General features: G+C 45.3%; 1 protein-coding gene and 1 pseudogene across 1 annotated transcript in view; both read left to right on the top strand.

Moving 5' to 3' along the window:
• SLC4A4 (solute carrier family 4 member 4) overlaps nt 1-26,200 on the top strand; it is a 207,368-nt gene that overhangs the window by 55,881 nt on the left and 125,287 nt on the right. Inside the window, exon 3 of the mRNA XM_066632671.1 lies at nt 6,676-6,849. Coding sequence (XP_066488768.1) covers nt 6,676-6,849 — 174 coding nt within the window. The remainder of the gene's footprint in view (nt 1-6,675; nt 6,850-26,200) is intronic.
• LOC136656207 (5S ribosomal RNA) lies at nt 7,962-8,078 on the top strand (annotated as a pseudogene).

Here is a 26,200-nt window from a genome sequence, read left to right as displayed (position 1 = left end):
TTGCTGCTGGTTCTGCTGAGGTCGGGTCTGTGGGTTGGATGGTTCGCCCAAGAGACGAGGGCATAGCCAAGAATATTCCTGGTTATGGGACAAAGCCAGCCAGTGGCGTAGCTAATCCATCTGGCTCCCAGGGGCAAAATTTTTTAACACCCTTGTTGTCAAATTTAACACCCCCCCCCATGTTAACCCCCCTGGAAGTGCCTTTCTGAAAACCAGACGTGTCTTTCTAAGGCTTCTCCGAACCTCAGAAGGCTGCCTTTTTCACTTTGTGCCCACTGTCAGGGATGCAGGTTGGCACCCTCAAGGCATGGTACCTGTATCTGGTGTGCTCCCTGGGGCATTTGGTGGGCTGCTATGAGATACAGGAAGCTGGACTAGATGGGCCTATGGCCTGATCCAGTGGGGCTGTTCTTATGTTCTTAACTACAATTCCCAGGAGGCCTTGCAGGTCTCTTGTCATCTGGTGTGCTCCCTGGGGCATTTGGTGGGCCACTGTGAGATACAGGAAGCTGGACTAGATGGGCCTATGGCCTGATCCAGTGGGGCTGTTCTTATGTTCTTAACTACAATTCCCAGGAAGCCTTGCAGGTCTCTTGTTATCTGGTGTGCTCCCTGGGGCATTTGGTGGGCCGCTGTGAGATACAGGAAGCTGGACTAATGGGCCTATGGCCTGACCCAGTGGGGCTGTTCTTATGTTCTTATGTACCCCCCACTCCCGCTTAGCATTGCTACTGAAGCCAGCTGATACAGTCCCATCCCCCAAGCGTAGAGAATGTGTGGTCCATACATGAGAAGGGGGTTTATGAGTTGCAGAAGATGCTGAGTCATGTTCTAAAGTGCATTGTCACTTTCTGGCAACTTAGGTTGCAGGGGACCAGTGGCCTTTCAGGCAGCTTGCCTGTTGCCTTTGCCCTCTTTATCTGGCAACCCCTAAGGAGCTACTGCAGAACCTCAGCCGTTTGAAAACCACTGAAGTAGACAACACCGGTCTACTTCTCTGCTGTTGCTAATAAGTAATGCAAGTGGGGACCGATGATATTTTTAAGGGGGAAGGAGGGGGTCAAGGTTGAAGATAATAAGGCCAGTTCTCCATTGAAATTTCAGTTCAGAAACTCAGAAACCACCCTCCCCCCCTTTAGAAAGTTTGGGATAGAATTAACTTCAGAGAATGTACAGTACAGTATTCCTGCCCTCCAAGCTCCAAGGCTTTCCACTGAATTTGGCACCCACTTAACCATGGGTTAAACCCAACCACCTGCCTTTGTGCAAGGGGAGATCCAGGAGTCTAACCTGAAGAGTCCCACATTGAGCCACCAGCCAGCTCTTGAGCCATTGGAAACCCATCTAAGGAGATGGCTTGTTTGAATTTACGTATACTTTCAAGCTGCCCATATACCTGGTTGTCCCTCCAGCTACTCTTGGAGGTGAGTGAAGAAACTGCACTGAAGCAAGTGTTTTTCTAGATGGGGTTCATTGTCTAGGCAGCTGCTTTGCGATGTGTTTTTCTTTTTGAGTCTGACTCTAAGACCTATTTTGTCTAATGACAAAAATTTGTTTTCTCTCTTTGATCTCCTTTCCGACTTACTCTTTTTAATAAAGTGCATTGCCATTTTTCTTGTCCTGAGCCAAAAACCATCTCCCCTTGCCTTTGACAGCTGCTCAAGGATAGCACTATCCAGGGCAAAGTGTGGGTGCTGAAGGTTTAGGGTTAATCTGATCAGTTGGCTTCCTGGCATGCACCTCATTGGCTTCAATGCAGAGGTAATCCAAGTTGGGCTCACCCAGACAGGAGGTGAGTAAAAAGGACACCTCAAGTTTGCCCCAGTTTGGGGGGTTAATTCCCTTTCTGGTGGCAGTGAAAACTCCCCAGTTCTGTCGAAAGGGAGATCCAAGGGGATGTGAGAATGTCAGGTTCATGGCCTGTGCACTTTGTTCCCTCTTTGAGGGCTGCATCGGTCACACTGGACTACCATGTATTTCTCTGCAAACAGAGGTGAAGCAAGGTTGGACTGAAGAAGCAGGTGTAAGTAGAGGTACGCTTAAGAGTGGTGAACGTTTCAGGCCTGGTTTAGAGAACAACATGGTAGAAAGCATGTGGCTTGAGAGTAGGAAGGATAGAAATAATTCCTGGTTTCTCAAGCAGGGCCTTCCCGAGAAGTGGAGTGTCATTTGTTCAGATCCTCCATCAGCATACAGCTGGCCTAAATTGCCAGCGACCACGATTTAGAAGTCTGCGGGCTTGTTTGAATGATACCATCTTGTATCATCTGAACCAGCCCAGCAAGGTTTCTTTCCCACAAGTCCCTAGGGAAAGAGGAGGACGGCTTAACCTACTTTGGCAGCGTGTGAAGCACTTGTGCGTTTGAGTCTTTTGTAGAGCTGCAAGCCATGCCCAGAGTGTGTGGGCATATTCTTGATTACTGTTTGGGAAGATCCAGCTGATGTAGGGCACTACTGTGTGTGCCTCTATCAAGGCTTAGCAGTCCGTTGTTTGTCCAGGGATCAGGTTGGCTTTCTGTCCTCTTAGTTTTCCAGGTAATGGTTCTGACCTAGAAATCCTTCTACTGTTTCGCTACTGCCTGCCTGAAGGAGACATTCCTCTAACTGTGTGGCTGCCTCAGAAGTCAGCAGCCACACATCTACCTCCTGCCTTCTCTACTGTAACATCTACTAGAATGTCTTCTTTCCTGATGTTTGGTTTTTCCCCAGCCTTTACAATTTGCAGCCAGTTATGCAGAGCAAGTGTGGGAAAATGCACAACGTTGTCATATCGGGACATAGGTAAATTCCACTAGATGTTTTGAAGGCTCTGGGTGGATGGGAGAATCCAGCCACATGATGGTTGAGTGATGGTAGCAGCCTTGGTTTAGAGAACAATGTCTGGTTTCTTCCCAAGAGACCACCTGATATGCACGTCCACTCAGGACTTGTGCCACTCATAAAAAAGAAAAAGAAGGAAGAAGATGAAGGAGGGAGGAAGACCAGGGAAGAATGAAAGGCCTCATTCCTTCACTGCCACCAAAACACTTGATTGTGCCTTTATGCATCGTTTTATTGATCTCTTTTATTGCATGCTGTGTTCCAGAGTGTGTATGTTGTATGCATATGTATGTAGAGGGGCATCATATGATAAAATGTCCTGTCCAGGGGCAACTGAGGAAAGAGATGGAAATTAGTGCCTCTGAATTAAGTCCCACTAGATATACTCCCATGCCAGTTCTGGGATAGATGTACCTTGCAGTAGATTCTGTTCTTGTGCACTTGAAACAGGTGGTGCAATTATACAGAAACTATTCTTAACCAGCACAAAGGGCTGGTACTACGGGGGTTCCTGCCACTTCTGGTAATGTTGCAGGAGGACCCGATTTAATCTGCTGGTATTATTTCCTTCTCTTCTTCCTGGGTCTGGATGTGCTAGCTGGGGTTGTACAAGACAAACCACTTTCTACTCCTTCTTGCTTGGTGATTTCTCTGCTTTAACAGAATTAATAAATAGGGGAGGAGGCCTGCAAACACACATACACCACCCACGCCCCCCCCCCGAACTTTGCAAAGATTCTTGCAGCAGTTATATATCTCATCAACTCAGAGATTTAACAAAATTAGATTCTGTTCAAGCCCTCCAGTTATTAGGTCACATTACAATAGCTAACATCAAAGATGGCAATTTTTAACCACACTGAGAAGGAACCAAAATCAGTTTTTTGACAGTTGGCAAGGCACATCACATTGCCAGCCCGGGCCTCGTATCAACCAATGGCCCCACTAATATATGAACCTCCCCAAACTCCTGTTGCACACCTGTAGACCATTCATGGCACACCAATGTGTTGCGGAACAATGGCTGAAAACCACTTTTCAAAGGCATTGCAGTGACATCTTGTCTGAACCAAAGATCAGTGCTTAATGTAGAGATTTTTTTTTAGCTGTTTAGCAAAGGGATCACTTTTAAAATAAATGTATCAATTTTTTTTCATCAAGCAGTAGGTATGTTCCAAGAAAGAAAAGAAGTAGTAGCCTCGAACCCTTGGAGACTGTCTAACAAAAACCAGGATTGAATAGGCATTCATAATTACATAGTACTTCTTGAGCTTTTTATCAGTATTATCTCAGTAATCCTTCCACCATCCCTGTAAGGCAGGTCAATATTCTTATCATATTGCATCTATATGTTGATGGGGGGAGGGGGAGAAAGAGAGGCTTGCTTAAGACCATCTAGGAGTGAGTTTGTTGCAACAGCCAAGCTTGAGCTGGGAACTTTTGGTTTTGCAGCACAGTCTCTCTTTGGACCGTGTCCTACCCAACCTTCCAGCACCAGTGCAGCCGCAACGCAGCCCTGAGACAAGGGAACAAATGTTCCCTTATCTTGAGGAGGCCCCTGTGACTGCTTGTCCACTACACGATGCACCACATGTCCCATTGGCATGGCTGCAATGGTGCTGAATTTGGAGAGGATTGGGCCCTTTGCCTCCATGCTATGCGTGCTTTTGAAATGAAATTCTGAGAACACACAGTTTAGGTTACACTGCTGTTAGACGCAGTATAGAGATTCAGGAGTGTGTGGGCTGGCATGCATGATTGATGTTTTCTTGTAATCTACTAAATATTTGCAACATGACTGTGGCTAGAAACAGAAACTACAGAAGTTTCAGTTTGAAGGACAGCAGCTGATGGCAGGAAGAGATAGTAGATTTGTTCTTGGGTTTATGGGAATCACGCCTTCAAATAAACATGCATCTGTGGCAGTATATTTTATGTTTATCCGCAGCTCTCCACCCTAAAGCCTTGAGAAAAGAACAGGTACAATCACATTTACTTGATCATATCAAAGGAACTTATTCATAATCTATATGAAATTCAGGGCAATGGGTTCACCTTTAAAATGAAATGTGTCACCAGGAGAAGTTCTCACCCCTTTCTTAAGGTGTTTTGCCTCAATCATGTCCCTTGAGGGGGGACATGATTGAGACATACAAAATTATGCAGGGAATGGACAGAGTGGATAGGGAGATGCTCTTTACACTCTCACATAATACCAGAACCAGGGGACATCCACTAAAATTGAGTGTTGGGCGGGTTAGGACAGACAAAAGAAAATATTTCTTTACTCAGCGTGTGGTCGGTCTGTGGAACTCCTTGCCACAGGATGTGGTGCTGGCGTCTAGCCTAGACGCCTTTAAAAGGGGATTGGACGAGTTTCTGGAGGAAAAATCCATTATGGGGTACAAGCCATGATGTGTATGCACAACCTCCTGATTTTAGAAATGGGTTAAGTCAGAATGCCAGATGTAGGGGAGGGCACCAGGATGAGGTCTCTTGTTATCTGGTGTGCTCCCTGGGGCATTTGGTGGGCCGCTGTGAGATACAGGAAGCTGGACTAGATGGGCCTCTGGCCTGATCCAGTGGGGCTGTTCTTATGTTCTTATGAAGCATTTAACTTATTTGTTGGCTAGAACATCACTGAAAGTTTTTTGTTTTTTGTTTTAAATGACAGCCTTTCTATTCTTCATTAACAGTAAAACTATCTTGTGGAGTAATTGAGTCTTTTAAACTCTTGACAGTTGAGTTCCATTTACAAAAAATGGTTTTAATCCTCATGGTTTCAGAGAGACTTGAAATGTGAAGGCAAAAAATATCCTTGGAAGCCTGCTGTAAACACATAGATAAAATCACCTGCATCCTTTCAGTGTTTGCTCTGAAAACTGGTAGGACTCCTTGTCTAGTTTTGATAGATGCCTTTCAACTTGTGGTCAACCTCAGGGTCCAGGCTGTTGTCTTGGAGCTGTACGACCAGCGACCTGTGCACTTGAGACTCACCCAACCTACCTAATTTACAGGGCAAGCCTGTGCACTTTTATTTAGAAGTAAGTTCCACAGTTTTCAGTGGGGTTTACTCCCAGGAAAGTATGCATAGGATTGCAGTCCAACTCATCTAGGCCAGGACCTCTTTGTTTGGATGGGAGAAGCGATCAGTGTCTATTTATGAGAAGGCTGTCTATTGTCTATTGTCAGTAACAGAGGGCACAGTTATATACCCCTCAATCAAGAAACCATCTTGGGATCTCTCTGATTCAATTAATTACCATTCAATTGCTAACATTTCTAGTTTGGGTAAGATGCTAGAGCGTTGGGTGATGTCACAGCTCCAGGCCTTTCAAAACTGATTACTAGTCCCATTCCAGTTTTGCTTTCAACCTGGTTTTGGGCAGGAAGTACCCTGGTCATCTTAGCAGGTGACATTGCTGATTTTCTTGGACTACTTAGCACCTTAGCATCTGAGTGCTGTCAGCCGTGGTGGCCTGAGAGGGAAGGGATCGGGAGTCACCATATGTAGATGGTGACATTCCTTCTTGGAAGGTAAACAGGCAGACTTAACTGTAGTATGGTGTCATCACATTTTGCCCCCCTCATTCCACACCATTGGTTGGTAGAAGCAGGGAAACTAGAAAACAAAATGGGTAATTCTGCATAAAAGTTAAGAACTTGACATGAAGCTGCCATTTGAAGTCATAGCCCTTCATTGAGTGGAATATCTAGTTATTTATCACATTTCGACATCTCCTGTATACCTAAAAGTGATATGCAAAATATAAATTACATGATGAGGATATGCAAATCTCACCTGATACAATCTGCACGTTTATTTGAAACTTGCAATATATTTGTGTTCTCCAGGTCATCATACAGTCTACATTGGGGTTCATGTGCCTAAGAGTTACCGGAGGAGGAGACGCCACAGAAGAAGGCCCAAGGAAAAGAAAGAGAAGGAGAAAATTTCCGAGAACTACTCGGACAAATCTGATGGTGAAAATGCTGATGAGACAAGCAGTAGCATCCTCAAGCCACTCAGTGAGTAATGGTACTATATAGTGTTTCTCAAATGTCACAATGCCTTTGATCCAGGTCATGATTGGACAAGCGTGGGCTTGAAAACATTAAGTGATGCAAAATGTTGAGATTTCTTGAAAAGAGAACTCAAATCCTACACATGGAATTAAAGGATGTGTGTTTTGCTTTCTGCTGCCTTCAGTCTTGATTTCAGTTGCAACATTTTGGGTTTTTGGGATATTTTTGCAATGACGGGACTGAGATGGCAGAGAGTCCCAAGCTCCCTTTTTCTGTTGATCGTGCTTTCATCATTTTTGTGCATTCCTGGCCTTCAGGTGCAGAGGTGTGTTTGAATGTCTCCTCTTTGGAGAAATTTGGATTCTTAGGTTGTTGGGGGAGCTTCTAAAATCATATTATTTGCTCTCTATGTTTCCATTTCTGATTTTTGACTGTAAAGCGGACTGATGATCAAGGGGCAGTTTTCTCTTTGGCAAAGTTGGTGTTTATTTGCTGTCATCATGATCTCACCGGGGAGCCTGGCTTCTAAGGGATAATGTCATCTTCTTCATTTGGCTGTCTTCTCCAATGAACAGGCAGTAAGGATGTTCGTTACAAGCAGTAAGGATGAAAAGGAGGGGAGGGCGCATAGGTTCCCATCCATGATGAAAGTCTGCTGCCAGAAGGCATAAGATCCATTGCAGGCCGCCCGCGACAAAGTCTTCCACTCCCGCAGGCACCCCACCCCGTCACACCTCCTTCCCCACCTGGTTTTGCCCCCTCCATTCCCCCCTCCTGCCTCCTCCGTCATCCTACCTTCTCTGGCAAGCAGCATTTCACTCGTTGGCAGGGGCAGGAGGGCGCAGCAGTAAGGGGAGCCTTGCTGCCACTGGGGAATGAGGGAAGGATTGGGCCATTTGTTGCTGGCTTTAAAATCAAACCATATGATAATGGTAACTAGGTATTTGCTCTGGTGCCAGGAGCCTCATGTTGGTTTAGCGGCAGTTGTTGTCTCTGGGTTGGTTCACACTGATGCCTTGAGTCCTTAGTGCTTGCTGACTTGTAGCTGAATGTGTCAATGGGCTGCACAGAAAGAAGCTTGTATTCTAGTTGCCACTGTGGGTTGCCACTGTGAGTGCAAAAGCACTTACCCTGGACATGCCTGATCTTGTCTGATCTCAGAAGCTAAGCAGGGTCAGGCCTGGTTAGTACTTGGATGGGAGACTGCCTGGGAATACCGGGTGCTGTAGGCTTATACCATAGTCTTTCGAGACTGAAGGTTGCCAACCTACCTACTGTGGGTTTATGAAGATTCTGTTACTGATGGTTATTTGTGATGATTAATTCACACATGTGAGTCGTCCCTTGACGCTCTGGTCAGTACGCATGTGAGAACTTACCTTCTTTTTTTCTGACAATTGGTCTCCCCTCCAATATTGCAGCATGACAGCTGATATGAAGGGCAAGTGGGAACATTTCACTTCTGATTGCTTGTCTTTTAGGCCTAGCCTGAGCTCCAGAGGCGCATATGCCAAGTGAGGCTTTCTTGACCACAAACTTGGTTTAATTGGCTCTGTCTTTCTTGCCAAGTAGAAAATCCCACAGTGGCACAATATGGAAAAAAATTGCAAATGCATAGGAGCCAGCATCTTATCTAAATTCATGGATGACAGGCCCATCAATGACTATTAGCCCTACTAACTCACTGAAACTTCTACATATGGAAGGAGTCTGTCTTGGTGCTGGGGACAAACAGGAGAAAGCCATTATCTTTCCGTCCTGCTTAAGAGCTTCCAGAGGCATCTGCTGGGCTGCCATTCAAATTAAAATGTTGGATCAGATGGACGTAGGTGGTCTGACCCAACAATACTGTTTTTATAGCCTTATTTAGCCAAGGCTTCCTAAATGCTTCAATTTCTAGATGCCAACATAAGGTTTTTAGAAGCCCAAGTAAAATCTCGTCTGATCTTGGAAGCTAAGCAGGGTCAGGCCTGGTTAGTACTTGGATGGGAGACTGCCTGGGAATACCGGGTGCTGTAGGCTTCTACCATAGTCTTTCGAGACTGAAGGTTGCCAACCATTTTTTAAGTAACCAGGTACTTTTTCAGCCCAGAAGTCATCTTCCCAGTGACCATGGTTCATGAAAGGCACCTCTCATCTCTGTCACTGTGCCATCTGGAAGATTTTAACACAACTGTCCTGTTTCTTAAGAATTCCAGGAATAGCCTTGCAGGGGCTGTTGCAGTTCATAAGATTAAGGGGCAATGGGATGTTGGTATGCATGACGCTTGTGTAAGACTGATTTGCTCTAAGACTGGCTTCAGCCAGAGCTGATTTAGCAAGTGCTAAAAATCTGAGTTATAGTTACGACTCTGCTGAAATCCGTCCAGTTTTTCAAAGACCGTAGCTTCTGGATCACATCATAGTGATCCAAACCTTTGACGATCCAAGTTTAAGGTATTTTTTTTTATTGGATGCTTCCGTAACACAGTATTTCAACAGTGGTTCTATCAAGAAAACAGCTTATAGTGTTACCATGCAGTGTCATTGTGAAACACTCCAGCTCTTTTACTGTCTCAATATTTATGTTGTACCATCTGTTTGCCTAGTTCTTTGTTGAAGTGTTGTGGTCTTTGGCCAGAGAGGCTTGTACTTTTAGTTTTCATTGCTCTGAGCCATAGGTTACATTAGCAAAAAAACATTAAAATTAAGTCATAAGAACATAAGATGACCCATTGGATTATTAGACCAAATAACAGTTAGCAGTTGTTTAGGATTATAAGAATAAATATTTGTATAAAATTGTTTTCCTCTGCAAGAGAGAAAGTAAAATATTCAAGCAAAAATGAGCTCCCCAAGTTATTGTGGCTATAGAAGAATAGTCTGAATGATCATTTTGCTTCTGCCTGATCAAGAGACTAGATAGATGTATTTTCATCACCCTGTTTCCAGTGAGACATACCAATCTGGGGACAGGAAAATCAAGATGCTTCAGTTTCTCCTCTTGAAAAGTGCAAGACCACTCTCAAAAAGGTCTTTAAGAAAAGACCGTTTTTAGGTGGCCACTTTAAGGAAACCTCACTGGATTTAATGCCAGTTACTCGGGGGTGGGGGAGATGCTTTTATTGATTCAGCAATTATTTATATACAGTAATTTTTTAATTAAACACAAGCTATGCAGAGTAATGCACATTGAAAATCATGGAACATACAAACACTTGGGGACAGACTAAAAATAATTAGAAAAATAATTAGATGCAGAAACTATTTGTTCAAAGCCCAGTGTAATAAGAATGTTGCAATGAACTCCCTAGAACAGTATGATGGAACAGCCTGTAGGGGTGGGGAGGGGGAGAGAGTGTGTGTTTTTGTCTTTTTTTCATAGCTTTGATGCCACAGCTGAGCTGCCCGAGTTTTGGGTCCTTGCCAACTGGACCTCCTATGGATGAGGATCCCGTCTGTGTGGGCTTCAGTCCACAGGGAGGCACCAATGTGATCCCTATCGTATGCAAAGCCCCAGACAGTGCAGGGCCATAAAGGTAATCACCAGCACCTTGAACTGAATCCAGAAGGGAACCAGTGCAAATAGGCCAATAGGTGCAATCTGGGCTCTCTGCCTAGCCCCTTTCATTGTGGATGATCGTGCTTTGGAACTATCTGAAATTCCTGTACAGTCTTCAAGGGCAGCCCCAGACAGACCATGAGAAGTGTATCATGCTGTCCACAGCAGAGGAGTAGCTAAAATATCCACCCAAGAAGGTGATGTGCAACTCTCCGCTTTGCACGTTACAATGGAAGTGCAATTTTTCTAAAAAAGCTGAACACTCATGGTTTCATTTTCGGCACTTCTTGTAACATTGTGTTGCCGGTTCGTCACCACTTGTAGCATCCCAGTCGTTTCTGAGTGAGGGATTGTTATCGCAGGATATCTGATCCTGTTTGCAGAGGCAGTTTGAGAGATTGAACTGAAATGCCTTACATATGGCTTTGGTTTCATTTTTAAAAAGGAATGACCACTAATGTGGCTCTGACTCAGCTCCTGAAAATAATCTGTGGATTGCTGTGCTCTGTGAGCGGTGTGTGTAACGTAGCCATCGCTACTGTCTCAGCAGTAGCCGTGTCATCCGAGGCCTTAGGTTAATGTGCAGCTTTTAACGTTTCTGATTCAAAATACAGCTTTCCCTGGAAAGTAGATTCAGCATAATCTGATTATGCAGAAAGCTAGCATGCCTCAAACTCCTGCTTTCTGGAAGGCTGCGTCTGGCTGTCTGTGTTTGGTGCTGGACAGTGCTTGCCTTGGGGGAATGCGCAGTAAAATTAGACGTTGAAGATGAATAATGATTTAAGCACTTGGAATGGACTGTGAGCAAGTGATACTAGCTAATCCATTTTTGGATTTGAAAACCTGGCCAAACTGCTCAGCCCTCTGTGAGCCTTAAATGTTTTACTATGATTAAGGGTGCAATTCAATCTCTGTGTTGAGCCAGCGTAGGCCCCTTCCCCGCACTGGCTCCCGAGTCTCGTAAATGTGTTGTAAAGTTTGTGCCAACTCGAGAGTTGGCTGGGCTGGTGCGGATGCCCACGTTGGCACAGCAGAGCTGGATCCAAACCCTGCACCAGCTGGCAGGGTGAATTTGCACCGGGTGGTGAAGTGGGTGGGAGAAGGTGGCGGGAGGGCCTGGCTGTGCCAGCGCGGGTTAGAATTGGGCAATTAGACTCATTTCTGAATATCTAAACTGTGGGTAAGGATCAGATGCAAGCTGGAAATGGGAAGCCATGATCTGAAGTGGGTTTGCAAACCATAGTTTGTATTAAGAATACTTAAGTGTTCCATCTGCCCTGAGCAAACCATGGTTAAAAGCACCCTCTCTGCTTGCAAGGCATCCAGCTGGTCTCTGTGGTATCTCTGTACACTGTATATGCTATCCGGAGCTTAGCTCAGCAAATTAAACCATGGGTTTCCTATGTATTTGAGATATCAGTCAGGGTTAAGATAACAAACCATAGTTAATACTACCCATGGCTAAGCACTACGTTTGCACAGAGGCAATGTAATTAATATGTATGTCCAGGTTTCTGACCTACTGGATAATCTCCTCCCCCCCCCCCCCCATTGATAGAAAGTAGGTTACAATCCCTCCTTTTGATTTTAGGTAAAGCAATCTATCTGCTTATCTTTAGGGCACAATCCTGACCAGATCTACTCAGAAGTAAGTCCTACTGTGTTCAGTGGGACTTACTCCCAGGAAAGTGAGGTTAGGATTGCAGCCTTAGTGAAATGATGTGGGAGTTCAGAATACTGATTCCAGGAAGTTGCTGCAAAGTGGTGATGTTAATTATCTTCTGTCATCTTGACCTTGTGTGTTTTTGTTCTGTGGTATTCAGAAGTCAGGGGATTGGCTGATGTCTCTGGCATCTGAAAAGATGTTAGTTACTTTCAGTTAGCAGCATTATTTACTATGCTTTTTATGCCAGCACAACTTGTGACCCACCAAGCCAAATGCAGCCCAACAGAAGCGTATGGTAGCCAATCAGGGGGCTTGGTAAACCTCCTATTTGTACTGCCTACTGGGGATTGTGATGGCCGGATCCCAAAGGATCTCCTCTATGGAGAACTCGTGCAAGGAAAGCGCCCTACAGGTCGACCACAGCTGCGATACAAGGACATCTGCAAGAGGGATCTGAAGGCCTTATGAGTGGACCTCAGCAGGTGGGAAACCCTGGCCTCTGAGCGGCCCGCTTGGGGGCAGGCTGTGCAGCATGGCCTTTCCCAGTTTGAAGAGACACTTGGCCAACAGTCTGAGGCAAAGAGGCAAGGAAGGAAGGCCCACAGCCAGGTAGGCAGACCAGGGACAGACTGCACTTGCTCCCAGTGTGGAAGGGATTGTCACTCCTGAATCGGCCTTTTCAGCCACACTAGACGCTGTTCCAGAACCACCTTTCAGTGCACGATACCAGAGTCTTTCGAGACTGAAGGTTGCTAACAAGAACTGGGGATTGCAAAAATGGTTTCCACTGAACAACTGGAAGGCATGTTACAAAGCCTGGTGGGATATATTCAGTGTGATTGGTCACTGTAGTACAGGCGGACTTATTTAGCACCACTGACTTAGAGGTCGGGGACCGCTATGACAGCACGAGTCCTTGTTGTGTTTGAGCTTTATTCATTGATTGTATTTGCTTTCAAAGCATCATATGTAACAAATTCTTATACTTTTCCTATGATGTCATTGGGCAGAAAGTTGGATGAATAGATCGAGAAATAATTGTCTCTTTTAATAAGCACACTGTGTACTTGTGCTTGGGTTGGGATTTGAACCAAAGCCTTCCAAATGCACCATATTATATGCATTTATGCAGGGGATGGACGGAGCGGATAGGGAGATGCTCTTTACACTCTCACATAACACCAGAACCAGGGGACATCCGCTAAAATTGAGTGTTGGGAGAGTTAGAACAGACAAAAGAAAATATTTCTTTACTCAGCGTTTGGTTGGTCTGTGGAACTCCTTGCCACAGGATGTGGTGACGGCATCTGGCCCGGGCGCCTTTAAAAGGGGATTGAACAAGTTTCTGGAGGAAGAATCCATTACGGCGTACAAGCCATGATGTGTATGCGCAACCTCCTGATTTTAGAAATGGGCAATGTCAGAAGGCCAGATGCAAGGGAGGGCACCAGGATGAGGTCTCTTGTTATCTGGTGTGCTCCCTGGGGCATTTGGTGGGCTGTTGTGAGATACAGGAAGCTGGACTAGATGGGCCTATGGCCTGATCCAGTGGGGCTGTTCTTATGTTCTTAACTACAATTCCCAGGAAGCCTTGCAGGTCTCTTGTTATCTGGTGTGCTCCCTGGGGCATTTGGTGGGCCGCTGTGAGATACAGGAAGCTGGACTAGATGGGCCTGTGGCCTGATCCAGCGGGGCTGTTCTCATGTTCTTATGTACCCCCAGTTTCTCAATATAGTTTGTGCCTCATTGAAAATCTGGGTAAAATCCGCTCTTATGCGACCTTTGCCAGAATGAAGAGGACAATTGTTCCAGAAATTACATGTGCTTCAAGGAGTAGTAACACAAGAGTAGGTGTGTTGTAGCAGCTGTGCTTTGGGATGTATCTGGTTGAAATCTTGCTCAGCTATGAATGCACTAGATAAATCTTAGGTTTACTACTGCTTCTTAGGCTCAACCCATACTAGCTGCAATGTGTGAGATTACTAACCTACTTTATAAGTTCCAAATTCCATCTCTACCACAGACTCACTGTGGCCTTTGGCAAGTCCCAAGTTGCATCACTCATTTGCCGTATAATATTTCAAGTTATAGAACCCTGTAGAAGGGCCCATAATGAAATTCCCTCTAGTCTCCCTTTTTTTAAAGCAAAATATTGGTGCCCCCAGCCTTAAAATCGGAGTCTGTTCTGCCTGCTGTAATTTTCTCACTGTGCTGATTTATTAAGATAATGTTCAAAGTACTTGACATGCACTTGAAATGTACGTCAGTGGCGTAGCTGTGCTATCTGACACCTGGCCCAACGGTCAGTGAATGTCAGTTGTGTCCTACTGTCTTGACCTCACTCTATGTATAGACACACTTTCAAGGGGCATGTGTAAGAAATGGTGCTTCTCTTCCACCCCTGCTGCATTCCTTTTCTGGCCGTGTTATGATGAAACCCAGGAATGCCTGGAGAATTTCTCCTTCCTTTTCTGGACAGAGTTTCATAATTGCAGCCCTTAGCATTTATGTCCTGCAGTTTGAAAACTTGAAGCATGCACTGCAGATTCTCTCTGTAATCCTTACAGCTTTTCTTTAAGATAGATCGGGGTTATTATCCCCATGTTACAGACAGGGGATCTGGCTAGCTGCTTGTCTTAGGCCCTGTAGTGAAGGACTGGAGCTGGGGACTCCTTGGCTCGGTGTCTGAGCCACCACGCTACTCTGGCTCTCGGTGCAGGCTGAAGCATGTTTTCCAGTGCTTTGCTGAGATGGAGCTGTGCCCACTTTCTCCCTGATCTGCCAGCCAACTCTTTGTAAAGGTCCTGGTGTGTCTTTCCACTTTGGGCTACGTCATGAACCTTATGTGTGTTTGTATTTGAACCTTGCCACCTGGCTCTGTCTCACCTTGAATGAACTCAGAAAAAATTATTATGGAAAAGTACAGCCTGTCATGTCAGGGAGAGCATAATAAAGATCTCCGTTTCTGAGATGTATCACCCTGGTTGTTACTCTCTGGAGCAGGGGTGTCCAAAGTTTTTGGCAGGAGGGCCACATCATCTCTCTGACACTGTGTCGGGGGCCGGGGGGAAAAAAGAATTAATTTACATTTAAAAGTTGAATAAATTTACATAACTTTACATAAATGAATATATTAAAGATGAACTTATATGAATGAATGAAGGTCTTGCGATAGCTCAAGGCCTATAAAAGGCCTTGCACAAAGCAAGGCCGGCCTTTCCTTCACTGCCACTGCTGCGTCACAGACATGAAACAGCAAGCAGTGGAGGGAGCCCTCATCCCACAGCTTACGTGAGAGGTCAAACAGTTGCCCTCACGCTTAAAGTAGTTGCATCGGGCCAGTGTGGGCTCCAACAAATATCTGGAGAGGCTCATTGGAGACTGGGGGCTCTCTGAGGGCCGCATTGGGAGTCCTCGAGGGCCACAAGTGGCCCCAGGGCCGGGGTTTGGGCACCCCTGCTCTGGAGCACAGGTGCTGCTCTAAGATTGCTTCCCTATGTTCTGCTTGCAGTCATGCAGCTTTTAAGAGACTCATCACTGAGATAGAGATTTCCAAACCTTCTTAATTGGCACAAAAGGCACCCTCAGTTAGTTGGGCAGCACATACATGATGCCTGTCTGGAGCCTGTCTCAGTGGTGCCAGGCTGCAGAGGTAACCTTTAAAATGCAATTTCTGCCCTTATAATAGGAAAGCTGTAGAACACTTCCAAAAAGTGAAGCTTGTTGCATCTTGTTATTTTAAGGAACATTGAGATCTTTGGAGTCATTATAACAAGCAGTAATTTATCAAAGGTCACTATTTAATTATGCATGTAGGAAGCATTCTGAAAGCAAGTCATTAAATGATTAATTTTCATATTTTTCGTTGGTTTTCTGTGTAGCAGAGGATGAACTCCTTTTTCATTCAGCATCGAGGTGCTTTGCATAGCTCAAAAGCTGTGTTGATAGTTGATGCAATTCAAGATGGACTCTATTTTAGATATATAAATCCTATGCTAGGCTGCAAACCTATTCACACTTATCTGGAAGCAGGCCCTATTGAACACAGTAGGTAGGGCTTATTTCTGAGTAGATACACCCAGTGACATAGGTAATGATTGTGTAGCCGGTGCCAAGCTCAAAATGATGCCCTGGAAGTGACATCACAACTGGAAGTGACGTCATGCCCAAAGTGAAAATCGGGGGAAAACCTGTCTCCTCCCTCTAGTAGCTTGCCACCCACTTGCTCTGCAGCCTCCTCCCTGCCAGTGGCATAGCTAAGGCATCTATCTGCTATCTGGGGTCAAAGAAGATTTTGTAGCCTCCTCAATGACAAAAATAAATTTAATTAAATAAATAAAAAGTGGTTGGAGACCACTTTTGGTTAGAGACACTGTGCTGGGGTGAAGCGGGATGGTTATTCTCTCCCTGCTAAATATAAGAGGGGCACCACTTGAAAAAGTGCCTCTTTACCCAGTTAGCAGGGGTAGCTGTGTTATGATACATGGTAATGAGAGCTGACTCTTATTAACAACATATTTGTTCCATGTTCTATCTCACTCATCATTGGCATCCTTCAGTCTTGGAAGACTATGGTATTGCGCTCTGAATAGTGGTTCCAGAACAGTGTCCTCTCCAGTGTGTGAAGCCTGGGTAAAGTAGATATGGAGGATAGACTGTTGCCCATGCAGCAAATCCCCCCTCTCCACGTCGCTGAAATGGTCCAATGGAAAGGCAGAGGCCAATACGGTTGGTTCCAGCGGCGTTGCAGGAGTTGCCAGAACGTGACTGTGTTCAGCCATGAACTGCCTCAGGGACTCCGGCTCTGGATTTTGCCTCGAGGTTGACTCCTGAATCCTTTTCCTTAACTGGGTGTAGCCACAAGGCAGTGGAGGTTTGGGATCAGAGTTTTCCTTCTCTCAGATGAGCTGCCTTCCCAGGCTAATGAGTCCCATCTACCCGGTGGCTGTTTAGTCGCCTCTTACGACAAGTACAACCAAACTGAGGGCCTATTCTTATCCCCCAGCCGCCAGGAGTGACTCTGATGTTCTATCTATCATAATAATATCTTATTGGCTCTCAGAACAATCAGTCTCATAGGTCTGTTTTGAGTTAAGAAAATCCACTTTTTGTTCCATAAGGCACTTGTGGCTGCTGACTTCAGTGGGATTTCCCTTCCAAGTGAGCACACTGAGGATTGCATCCTCAGAAATCAACACTACTTTAAAATGACAAAAATAATAACTCCTATCAGTCGATATTTGACTAATTAAAGCTGTGGAGGCTTCCTTTTGCTCTGCGAAGTGAAATGCCAGCAAGCAAACCAATTCACAACTCTAAGCTTTTGTGATTTGCATGGCAACTTTCCTCTTGGCTGCGGTGAAGCTGTGCAGCCATATGAGAAGAGTTCTGCTAAAGTTCCCTAAGGCCTGGCCAACACCAGAGACGGATATTACTTCCACTCAGGCAGGCAAACCCAAATAGAATACCAAGTCCCACATTGCACTGTACCTGCTCTTGTGTTCCTATGCCTTGGGGCACAAGGAATTTCTGGGACAATCGTGCTCTTACACACACTCTCATTCCTTCTGGCAAAGGCTGCTCAAGAATGGATTTCACTAAGTTTCTGTGGGCTCCGTTCACCGCTGTGGGTTGCAGGCTGATAGCAACATCAGGGCCACAGTCCGGTATTTGGTACAGGAAGCATGCCGACATTGCTGCTGAAGATTCTGTTTTGTGAATTTTGTACTTGAAATATTTGTTGTTGGCAACCTTCAGTCTTGAAAGACTATGGTATCGCGCTCTGAAAGGTGGTTCTGGAACAGTGTCTAGTGTGGCTGAAAAGGCCAATTCGGGAGTGACAATCCCTTCCACACCGGGAGCAAGTGCAGTCTGTCCCTGGTCAGTCTCCCTGGCTATGGGCCTTCCTTCTTTGCCTCTTTGCCTCAGACTGTTGGCCAAGTGTCCCTTGAAACTGGGAAAGGCCATGCTGCACATGCCTCCAAGCGGGCCGCTCAGAGGCCAGGATTTCCCACCTGTTGAGGTCCACTCCTAAGGCCTTCAGATCCCTCTTTCAGATGTCCTTGTATTGCAGCTGTGGTCTACCTATAGGGCGCTTTCCTTGCACGAGTTCTCCATAGAGGAGATCCTTTGGGATCCGGCCATCATCCATTCTCAGAGTCTGGTCCAACAAGAAGCTGACGGAACATGCCAAGATCCAGGTCTACAGAGCTTGCGTCCTGAGTACACTTCTGTACTGCAGCGAGTCATGGACTCTTCACTCACAACAGGAGAGGAAACTGAACGCTTTCCACATGCGCTGCCTCCGACGCATTCTCGGCATCACCTGGCAGGACAAAGTTCCAAACAACACAGTCCTGGAACGTGCTGGAATCCCTAGCATGTATGCACTGCTGAAACAGAGACGCCTGCGTTGGCTCGGTCATGTCATGAGAATGGATGATGGCCGGATCCCAAAGGATCTCCTCTGTGGAGAACTCGTGCAAGGAAAGCACCCTACTTGAAAAATACAGCCTCATAAATTAACCCTCACTGCCTATTCAGTCACCTCTTCTTCACCTGTTAGGCTGAGTCTACAAAGGAAATTATTTCATTTATGTGGTTGGACTTTTTTCTTCTTCTCCTGTGGCTGGACCCTATCCACCTTTTCCTTTCTGTTTGGCACTTTGCCCAATTTGTTGCTCAGAGAGCCAGCGAGGACCTTTGCGCTGAAAGGGAAAAACAAACGAAAAATGTCAAGTACTGCATTGGACAAGCCAAGCAATTATTTTACAGCCCACTGTGCATATTGCACCCTGATGAGTGACCTTTGCTGGTACCGCTATGACTAACACTATGCTCTTCTTGGAGCTCTGAGTGCTTTCCTTGCTTTATACCCTGTACCTTTCCAATTATCTTGCAGTGTAATTTTAAAAAAATGCATTGCGTTTATTAAAATATTTATATTTCACCTTTCCGACTTGAAAAGATGCAGCGGGACTGCAATAAACATTAAAATACTACTTAGAAATTTAAGAGAATACAGCAGAATCCTCATAAGCTAGCAGGCTGCAATCCTAACCACACTTTCCCAAGAGTAAGCCCCATTGAACAAAATAGTACTTACTTCTGACTAGACCTGGTTAGGATTGTGCCCTAAATATAGAAGTGTATATATTGCACTTCTCCAAATGCTCCTCATCATCTTCCAAATGCTCTACGAAAGAGCCATATCTTTGCTGCATGGCAGAAAGCCAACAAGAGGGCCCTATCCTGTGTGACTTTTTATTGCACCAAACTGTATTAAGTTGCCAAGCATACCTCCACAAGCAGACAGGTTCATATATATGTTTGTCAGTACTAGAGTTTTCTCTGCCACTTTAGCATGGCCAAGAAATGGAATCCAGAGCATAGCTATGTAAATGAAAGGACATAGCTATGTAGATAATTCAAACTCAGTTCTTAAGGGCTACTGTTGGACAAAGTAGACAAGCTGCAATTGGCTATTGGAAGGGACAAAACTGCAAATGCAATTGGCTGTTTAGGAAGGGACAAAACTGAAAGATGACACTTCTAAAAATCCTTTATACAAAGTATATAGAGAGGTGGGTTTTGAGGACAATTAATTTGAAGGGATTAATTGAAGTGACATCGTGCAGGAGTGATAAAGATTCAATAGACAAGCTGCTGAGTGTGTGCTGGAACTGTAGCACTAAGGCAAGGGTGGCTAAGGCAACAGTGGTTTTAATGTCACATGTATTTTGACCTGTCCTTAAGTGGGCAGCCTATCCTCCACCCTGGCTGATGCTGCACGGCCCACACTGTATCCCTTGTGCAGATGGCTCTTTGCCCCAGGGTAAAGCCCAGCATGGGCAATGAGGAAACTTGGACCTGCATTAGCTCTGTAGCTTCTGCAAGTCCGTGTTGCCTCATGTTGGCGGACTGGGTCCAGGAAGGGGGATAGGATCCAGCTTGTGTGGTTGCTGCCAATATTGCCCCCCTGCTGGGATCTGATCCACCTATCCTCTGGCCTGTTGCGCTCTTTCCCCTGCCCCTGCAGCGCTTGGCACAGAATTTACCGTGTCTGGCATGTGCCGGGTCTTCTGTCAGCAAGCTGGGGCCAGCGTGGATCTCTGGTGGCTTTATGGCACTTTCACAATGGCTTGCACGGGCATAGCATGTGCTGTGCCAGTGCCTTTTCTCTTCGGGATTGTGCTAGGCTAGATTCATTAACTAGGCATACGTATGTGAGCCACCTTTAGAAAAGGTGGGTTTTGATCGCAAATTTGAAGGAAGTAACAAAAGTGGCATCATGTAGGTGTGATAGATACAATAAACCACCTTAAGCAGAGTTGCTCATCACAGGAAAATATTTGAGTTTACTATCAGAGAGCTTTTTTAGTTTAGTTTAGTTTTTTCTGGAAAGGGAGCATTTTGGTATCAGGGAAATGAGAGGAAAATGCTCTAGATTGAACAGTGGTTCCCAAACCGTGGGTTGTGACCAGATTTTTGTTGGGTCCCATAGCTGAGCGTAGAGCCTCCAATGGCAGCATAGGTGACGAAACGATCAGGTAACTCATTGCCTCAAGCCCTGAGGCTTTTCAAAAATCAGATAGCTGCTAAGTGCCTTGCAAGAACTCCTGCAGTTTACAAGCATGTGTAAATATAGGGAGATAAATGTTGGAGTATCTTTTTTCTGGTTACTATTATGTGTAAATAAATTTCTTTCCAGATTTTTTTAAAGTCTTGTAAACCTAGGTGGGTCCCTGTAGAGTATCATCTTAAAAAGTGGGTCCCGTTGCTAAAATGTGTTGGGAACCAATGCTTTAGAAATGTGGTATTGATGCTTCTGAGTTCTTATTAAAATGAGATATAATTTTTCTTTCTTGTCCATTTTGAGGTCCAGCATGTTAAAGGATGCTGTTCTTGGGGTTTAAACAATGAATATCAGTTGGTGATCCCATTACATTCAGGAAACTGAGACAAAACAGTAGTTCTTTTCTAACTTTTTTTTTTGTATTTTTAAAATGTTAGCAAACAGAGCCACTTTTCATAAATGCCAAGAATGTTCTCTGGTTCATTATTTTTGCTGTTTGCCATATGGTTCCCCATTACATAAGAGTAATTAATCATATGCATTTTAATTTTTAAAATGTTAATATTCTGACAGAAATTTTCATCCTGGTTTGTCCTCAGCATCAGGGTAGAATTGCCTAATATTTATAATTGATGGCACTTGTCATCCAATTGTACTCCGCTAACTGCATCTCTTAAGGATCCTAATGATTTAAGGCTACAGTCCTATGCACACTTGACTAGGAGTAAGCCCTACTGAACACCATGTAACTTTCTTCCAAGTAAACATGTACAGGCTTGCATTGTTAGAATCTCTGAAAAATGTTTAAATGTGTTTTATTTTTTTCTTTCAAAAAAATGCTGATTTGGGGAACTCCTTCTTCCTAATCTAGTTCTGTAGAATATGAGATACAGAATACGTGATACAGGTAACCGTCTTTACCCATGGGTTCAGAACCTGCAGATTTGACTCACTGTGGTTTCTAAACCAAGTCTATATCTGCACCATGAAAGTTTTCCAGGAATGGATGTAGAAATCGATGGCGTAAATCAATATAGTGGGTACAATACAAAAGTACATGGGTCAAGAAGTCTTTTGAGGTCAGGTCGCAAGAACATGACTGGGGACTCTCCAATGGTGTATTAAATCTTAGTACATTTGTAGGTAAGATATTAAACCTACCCAGCGTAAAGGCTCTACGAATCTGAGGTGAACACATGAACGATAGATAGCTTGAACCCAAATGAGAGGGCCATGAAAGACCAATATATAGAGGCGAACAAGACTTAGGGGCTGCAGCTTGCAAATACTGTTTCTCTATATCGAATACCTTAGTTGGCAACCTTCAGTCTCGAAAGACTCTGGTATCGCGCTCTGAATGGTGGTTCTGGCACAGCGTCCAGTGTAGCTGAAAAGGCCAATTCGGGAGTGACAATCCCTTCCACACTGGGAGCAAGTGCAGTCTGTCCCTGGTCTGTCTCCATGGCTATGGGCCTTCCTTCTTTGCCTCTTAGCCTCAGTCTGTTGGCCAAGTGTCTCTTCAAACTGGAAGAGGCCATGCTGCACAGCCTGCCTCCAAGCGGGCCGCTCAGAGGCCAGGGTTTCCATTCCTAAGGTCTTCAGATCCCTCTTGCAGATGTCCTTGTATCGCAGCTGTGGTCTACCTGTAGGGCGCTTTCCCTGCACGAGTTCTCCATAGAGGATATCCTTTGGGGATGGCAGGATATCGAATAGTCGGGTCCGAATAAGATTGTAAGCCGCAGACATGGGTAATCCTCCTATCAGATCAGGTGATAAACCTAGGAGCTGGAGTCTACAGTGTACCTTCAGTGGTCCCCTATAGGGGGTGAGAGTATAGAGGCTTTTTACATTACCTTTCCCTTTCTGAAGAGGGCTGCCCTAGAGCTTTGCAGAGTACCAGCGTTCAGCCTCCTGCGATGATGCAGGCCTGAAAAAGGATTTCAGGTGGGTCTCTGGAGTAGGAATAGGAAGCAATTTTGGGAGTCTCTGGGAGTCAGAGTTTTTGTGTACTTGTGTAGCATTTTTCCAACATGGCTCTGGCCTTTGTGGTGTGTCCGTCAGTGAGCAGACTTTTATGCCAGGGGAGCTGCAGTTGTACGCTGGCATATCTCAAGTTTAGGATTGAGTCTTAAGATCACCAAATTTGTACAGTATAAGAGAAGAAAGGGAATGAACACTTTAAGATAGTGGCCACTGACAAGGTGCTTCCTTCAGTGCAGACTCATGCAAGCATATGCTTGTGTGAACATGCGTATCCTTGCTTATTGTGTACTCCTGTGCATGTTTACTCAGAACATTACTCAGAAAGTTCTACTTTCTTCATTGGGCTTACTTCCAGGAAAACATTCATGGGATTGTAGCCCTAGTTGTTCCAGCCTCTCTCTTCCATGCTACTTGTCTCCCTGGATAAACTCTCAGTACTAGTGGGACTTTATGGAAGATTAAAGTGGACAATTTGTCATGTAGGAATGGTAGTATCTTTGCTATTTATAGCTCTCTGCGGATAACGTATCTTATATCTATAGCTTTCCAGTATTCCATGGAATAGGGAATCAGGTTAGGGCACCTGAGTGCATTGTGTGGAAAGGGGCTTGTCACAAAGACTTTTTGAGAAAAGGATCTCTTCTATGGAGAACTCGTGCAAGGAAAGCGCCCTACAGGTAGACCACAGCTGCGATACAAGGACATCTGCAAGAGGGATCTGAAGGCCTTAGGAATGGACCTCAACAGGTGGGAAACCCTGGCCTCTGAGCGGCCTGCTTGGAGGCAGGCTGTGCAGCACGGCCTTTCCCAGTTTGAAGAGATACTTGGCCAACAGTCTGAGGCTAAGAGGCAAAGAAGGAAGGCCCATAGCCAGGGAGACAGACCAGGGACAGACTGCACTTGCTCCCAGTGTGGAAGGGATTGTCACTCCCGAATCGGCCTTTTCAGCCACACTAGACGCTGTTCCAGAACCACCATTCAGAGCGCGATGCCAGAGTCTTTCGAGACTGAAGGTTGCCAACAAAAATATGCACAGTGGACCTCAGATGGTGGACCTACCAGGCTAGGTAGATGAATGGTTTCACAGATTCATTATCATACATATGAATGTTGACCTGAAATGATATCTATGGCTCTTTGCAGCAACATGTCTCAAAGTTACAGGGCACTGAAAAGCAATGTGCACAGCGGCTAAGCCCATCTGAAACACTGAAAGGGGGTCAGAAAATGGAGCTGGATCCTACTTTGCACAGCATACCAAAAGGCCTCGTTAATTGGCAATTCCCTCTTTTAATCCTCTGTCTCGAACTGCAAGCATGTGTGACTATAATTACCTAAGCCACCTTAATTCTTCGCCTAATTCTGTTCTGTGTGTGTTCACGTGAAACTGCTGAGGGATAGAAAAAGTCAGAGGAATTTGCTGTGTTGAGAAGGAGGTTAAGTAAAACCAGAAATCTCACGGAATAAAGATTTTCTTGTATGCTAATGAGAGTTTGACCTGCAGTCAGAAAAAGACCAGGTTACAGAGTCGATCGCTGGGCCTGAGAAGCTGCCTTTTTCTGGATTAGACATTCTCTCCGCAAATCTCCTGAGAAGTGTGGGAAGGTTTGGACACTCTTTGCCCCATCATGTCAGCTGCAGCACCGGCAAGCAGGTGGAAGGGATAGTCTGTAAGAATGGTAGTGGTGGCACGTGGAACTCGGAGCGGTCACTAATACCAGGAGACCTGGGCCACATTTTTTTCTGTTTGTAACATGTGATGCAACCAACCCTTGTCCCGACATAAGCACTCTGTGTTTCTATGCCCTTGCTCTATATCAGGGGTCTCTAAACTTTTTGGCTGAAGGGCCACATCAAATATCTGGCATGGTGTCGAGGGCCGGAAAAAAAAATGCATTAGAGATGGAACTTAGATGAATGACTGAAATGAATGAATGAATGAATGAATGAATGAATGGGCTCAAATGTCCAGGATTTCTCCAAGCACCAACACAGTCCAAGAAATAAAGCACACACACTTAAATGGACTCCCATTCCCCCACCCCACAAGCACAATTCTGGTTGTGTTTGGTCAACTGGACCAGAGGCTCTCGAGGGATCAGAGGCTGGTTGCGGGCTGGACAGAAGCTCTCCGTGGGCTGCATCTGGCCCCCAGGCCAGGTTTTGGAGACCCCTGCTCTATATACTTTGCAGTTCTTGCCAGGGCATGGCAACATTCTGCATTTGGTAGCAGACAAAAGGGTAGGTTGTATCAAGTATTGGGGAAGCAGAGGTCTTATAGCAGGGCTACCATTTTTCATGGCAGCCTTGTTTCCTGTGGCACCTAGTTAGGTTTACAGGTTCTAAGCTGTTGCATACATGAAGGAAACATGATCCACTCTTGGATCAGTGTTGTACTGCCGTATCAGCTCAAGTTGATGCTACTCTAATAGCCGCTACCTGCCACTGTGGTATCATGACTAAGTGCAAAGGCCTAATGAAACAGAGCAATGATGGAAGAAGTGAAGGAGGCCTGCAACAGGAATGGGGACAATGCATGCCATTCTAAAGATTTTTGGGCTACCTACGATATAGCTGTATTGGTTTAACCTAGCTGCCTATTGCAATACTGCATTGCAATGACTAGGTAACTAACGTAAGCAGATTAGATGACCTTGCTTGCTGTAGATGTGACTCTAACATTGTTGTGTTAGTTCAAGCCACTCCCTGCAGCGTTGTAAGCTATGTGCATCCACAAGACCAGTGCAGACAAGCTACAATTGTGTGGTTCCATGTGATACTGTGGCTAGAACATTTCATTTGAGCATGTGTGGTGAATGGGAACTCAGAACCATTTTGTTAAAGGCATAGTCGAGGGGTGTCATGCTTGCTTCATACAGAGGGCCGAAGTCAGCATTCACGGTGCCTGTTGAGGGCCAGAAGTGACATCATTAAGCAGAAAGTGACATCATTAAGCAGATGATGCCCAGAAATAAGCATTTTGTTTGCGCACAGAAACTCATTAGCTGCAAATGACAGGAGAGAAAATGTAGAAATCTTGTTCATATTTTCAAGATATGAGAGAGCCCAAATACCAAGCTGGGAGAGCCCAGTTTAATGGGGGCCAGATAAATTGCTTCCAGGGGCTGCATTTGGCCTTATGTTTGACACAGTCATAGTCTGTTTCAAAATGAACTATTTGCCCCTCATGTCCCATTACTCAAACCAGGGGGCTTGCTAACACTTTGAAACGACCCATTCAGATGTTATATGGGAACTGCCAGCTTGCTTGGCCTCAATACCCATTCACATAATGGGCAAGAATGACACCCTGTGGCATCCTGCTGGGTTGTGGTCATAGCTGCCTGTCAGCTGTGTCTACCTACCTGACCATAGCTTAGATGAAGTCCCAGGGGTTGGACTAGCCAGTGAGACTGGCTGTGTAAGTTGAACTGCCCTTCCATCCATTTCGGACCAGTCGCTGCTTATTTGTGCATGAAATATTGCCAGCAGCCCAGTCATAAGAACATAAGAACAGCCCCACTGGATCAGGCCATAGGCCCATCTAGTCCAGCTTCCTGTATCTCACAGCGGCCCACCAAATGCCCCA

The sequence above is a fragment of the Tiliqua scincoides genome, chromosome 6 (genome assembly GCF_035046505.1).
Source record: "Tiliqua scincoides isolate rTilSci1 chromosome 6, rTilSci1.hap2, whole genome shotgun sequence".
Lineage (NCBI taxonomy): Eukaryota > Metazoa > Chordata > Lepidosauria > Squamata > Scincidae > Tiliqua > Tiliqua scincoides.
This window is presented reverse-complemented; position numbering and strand designations above follow the sequence as displayed.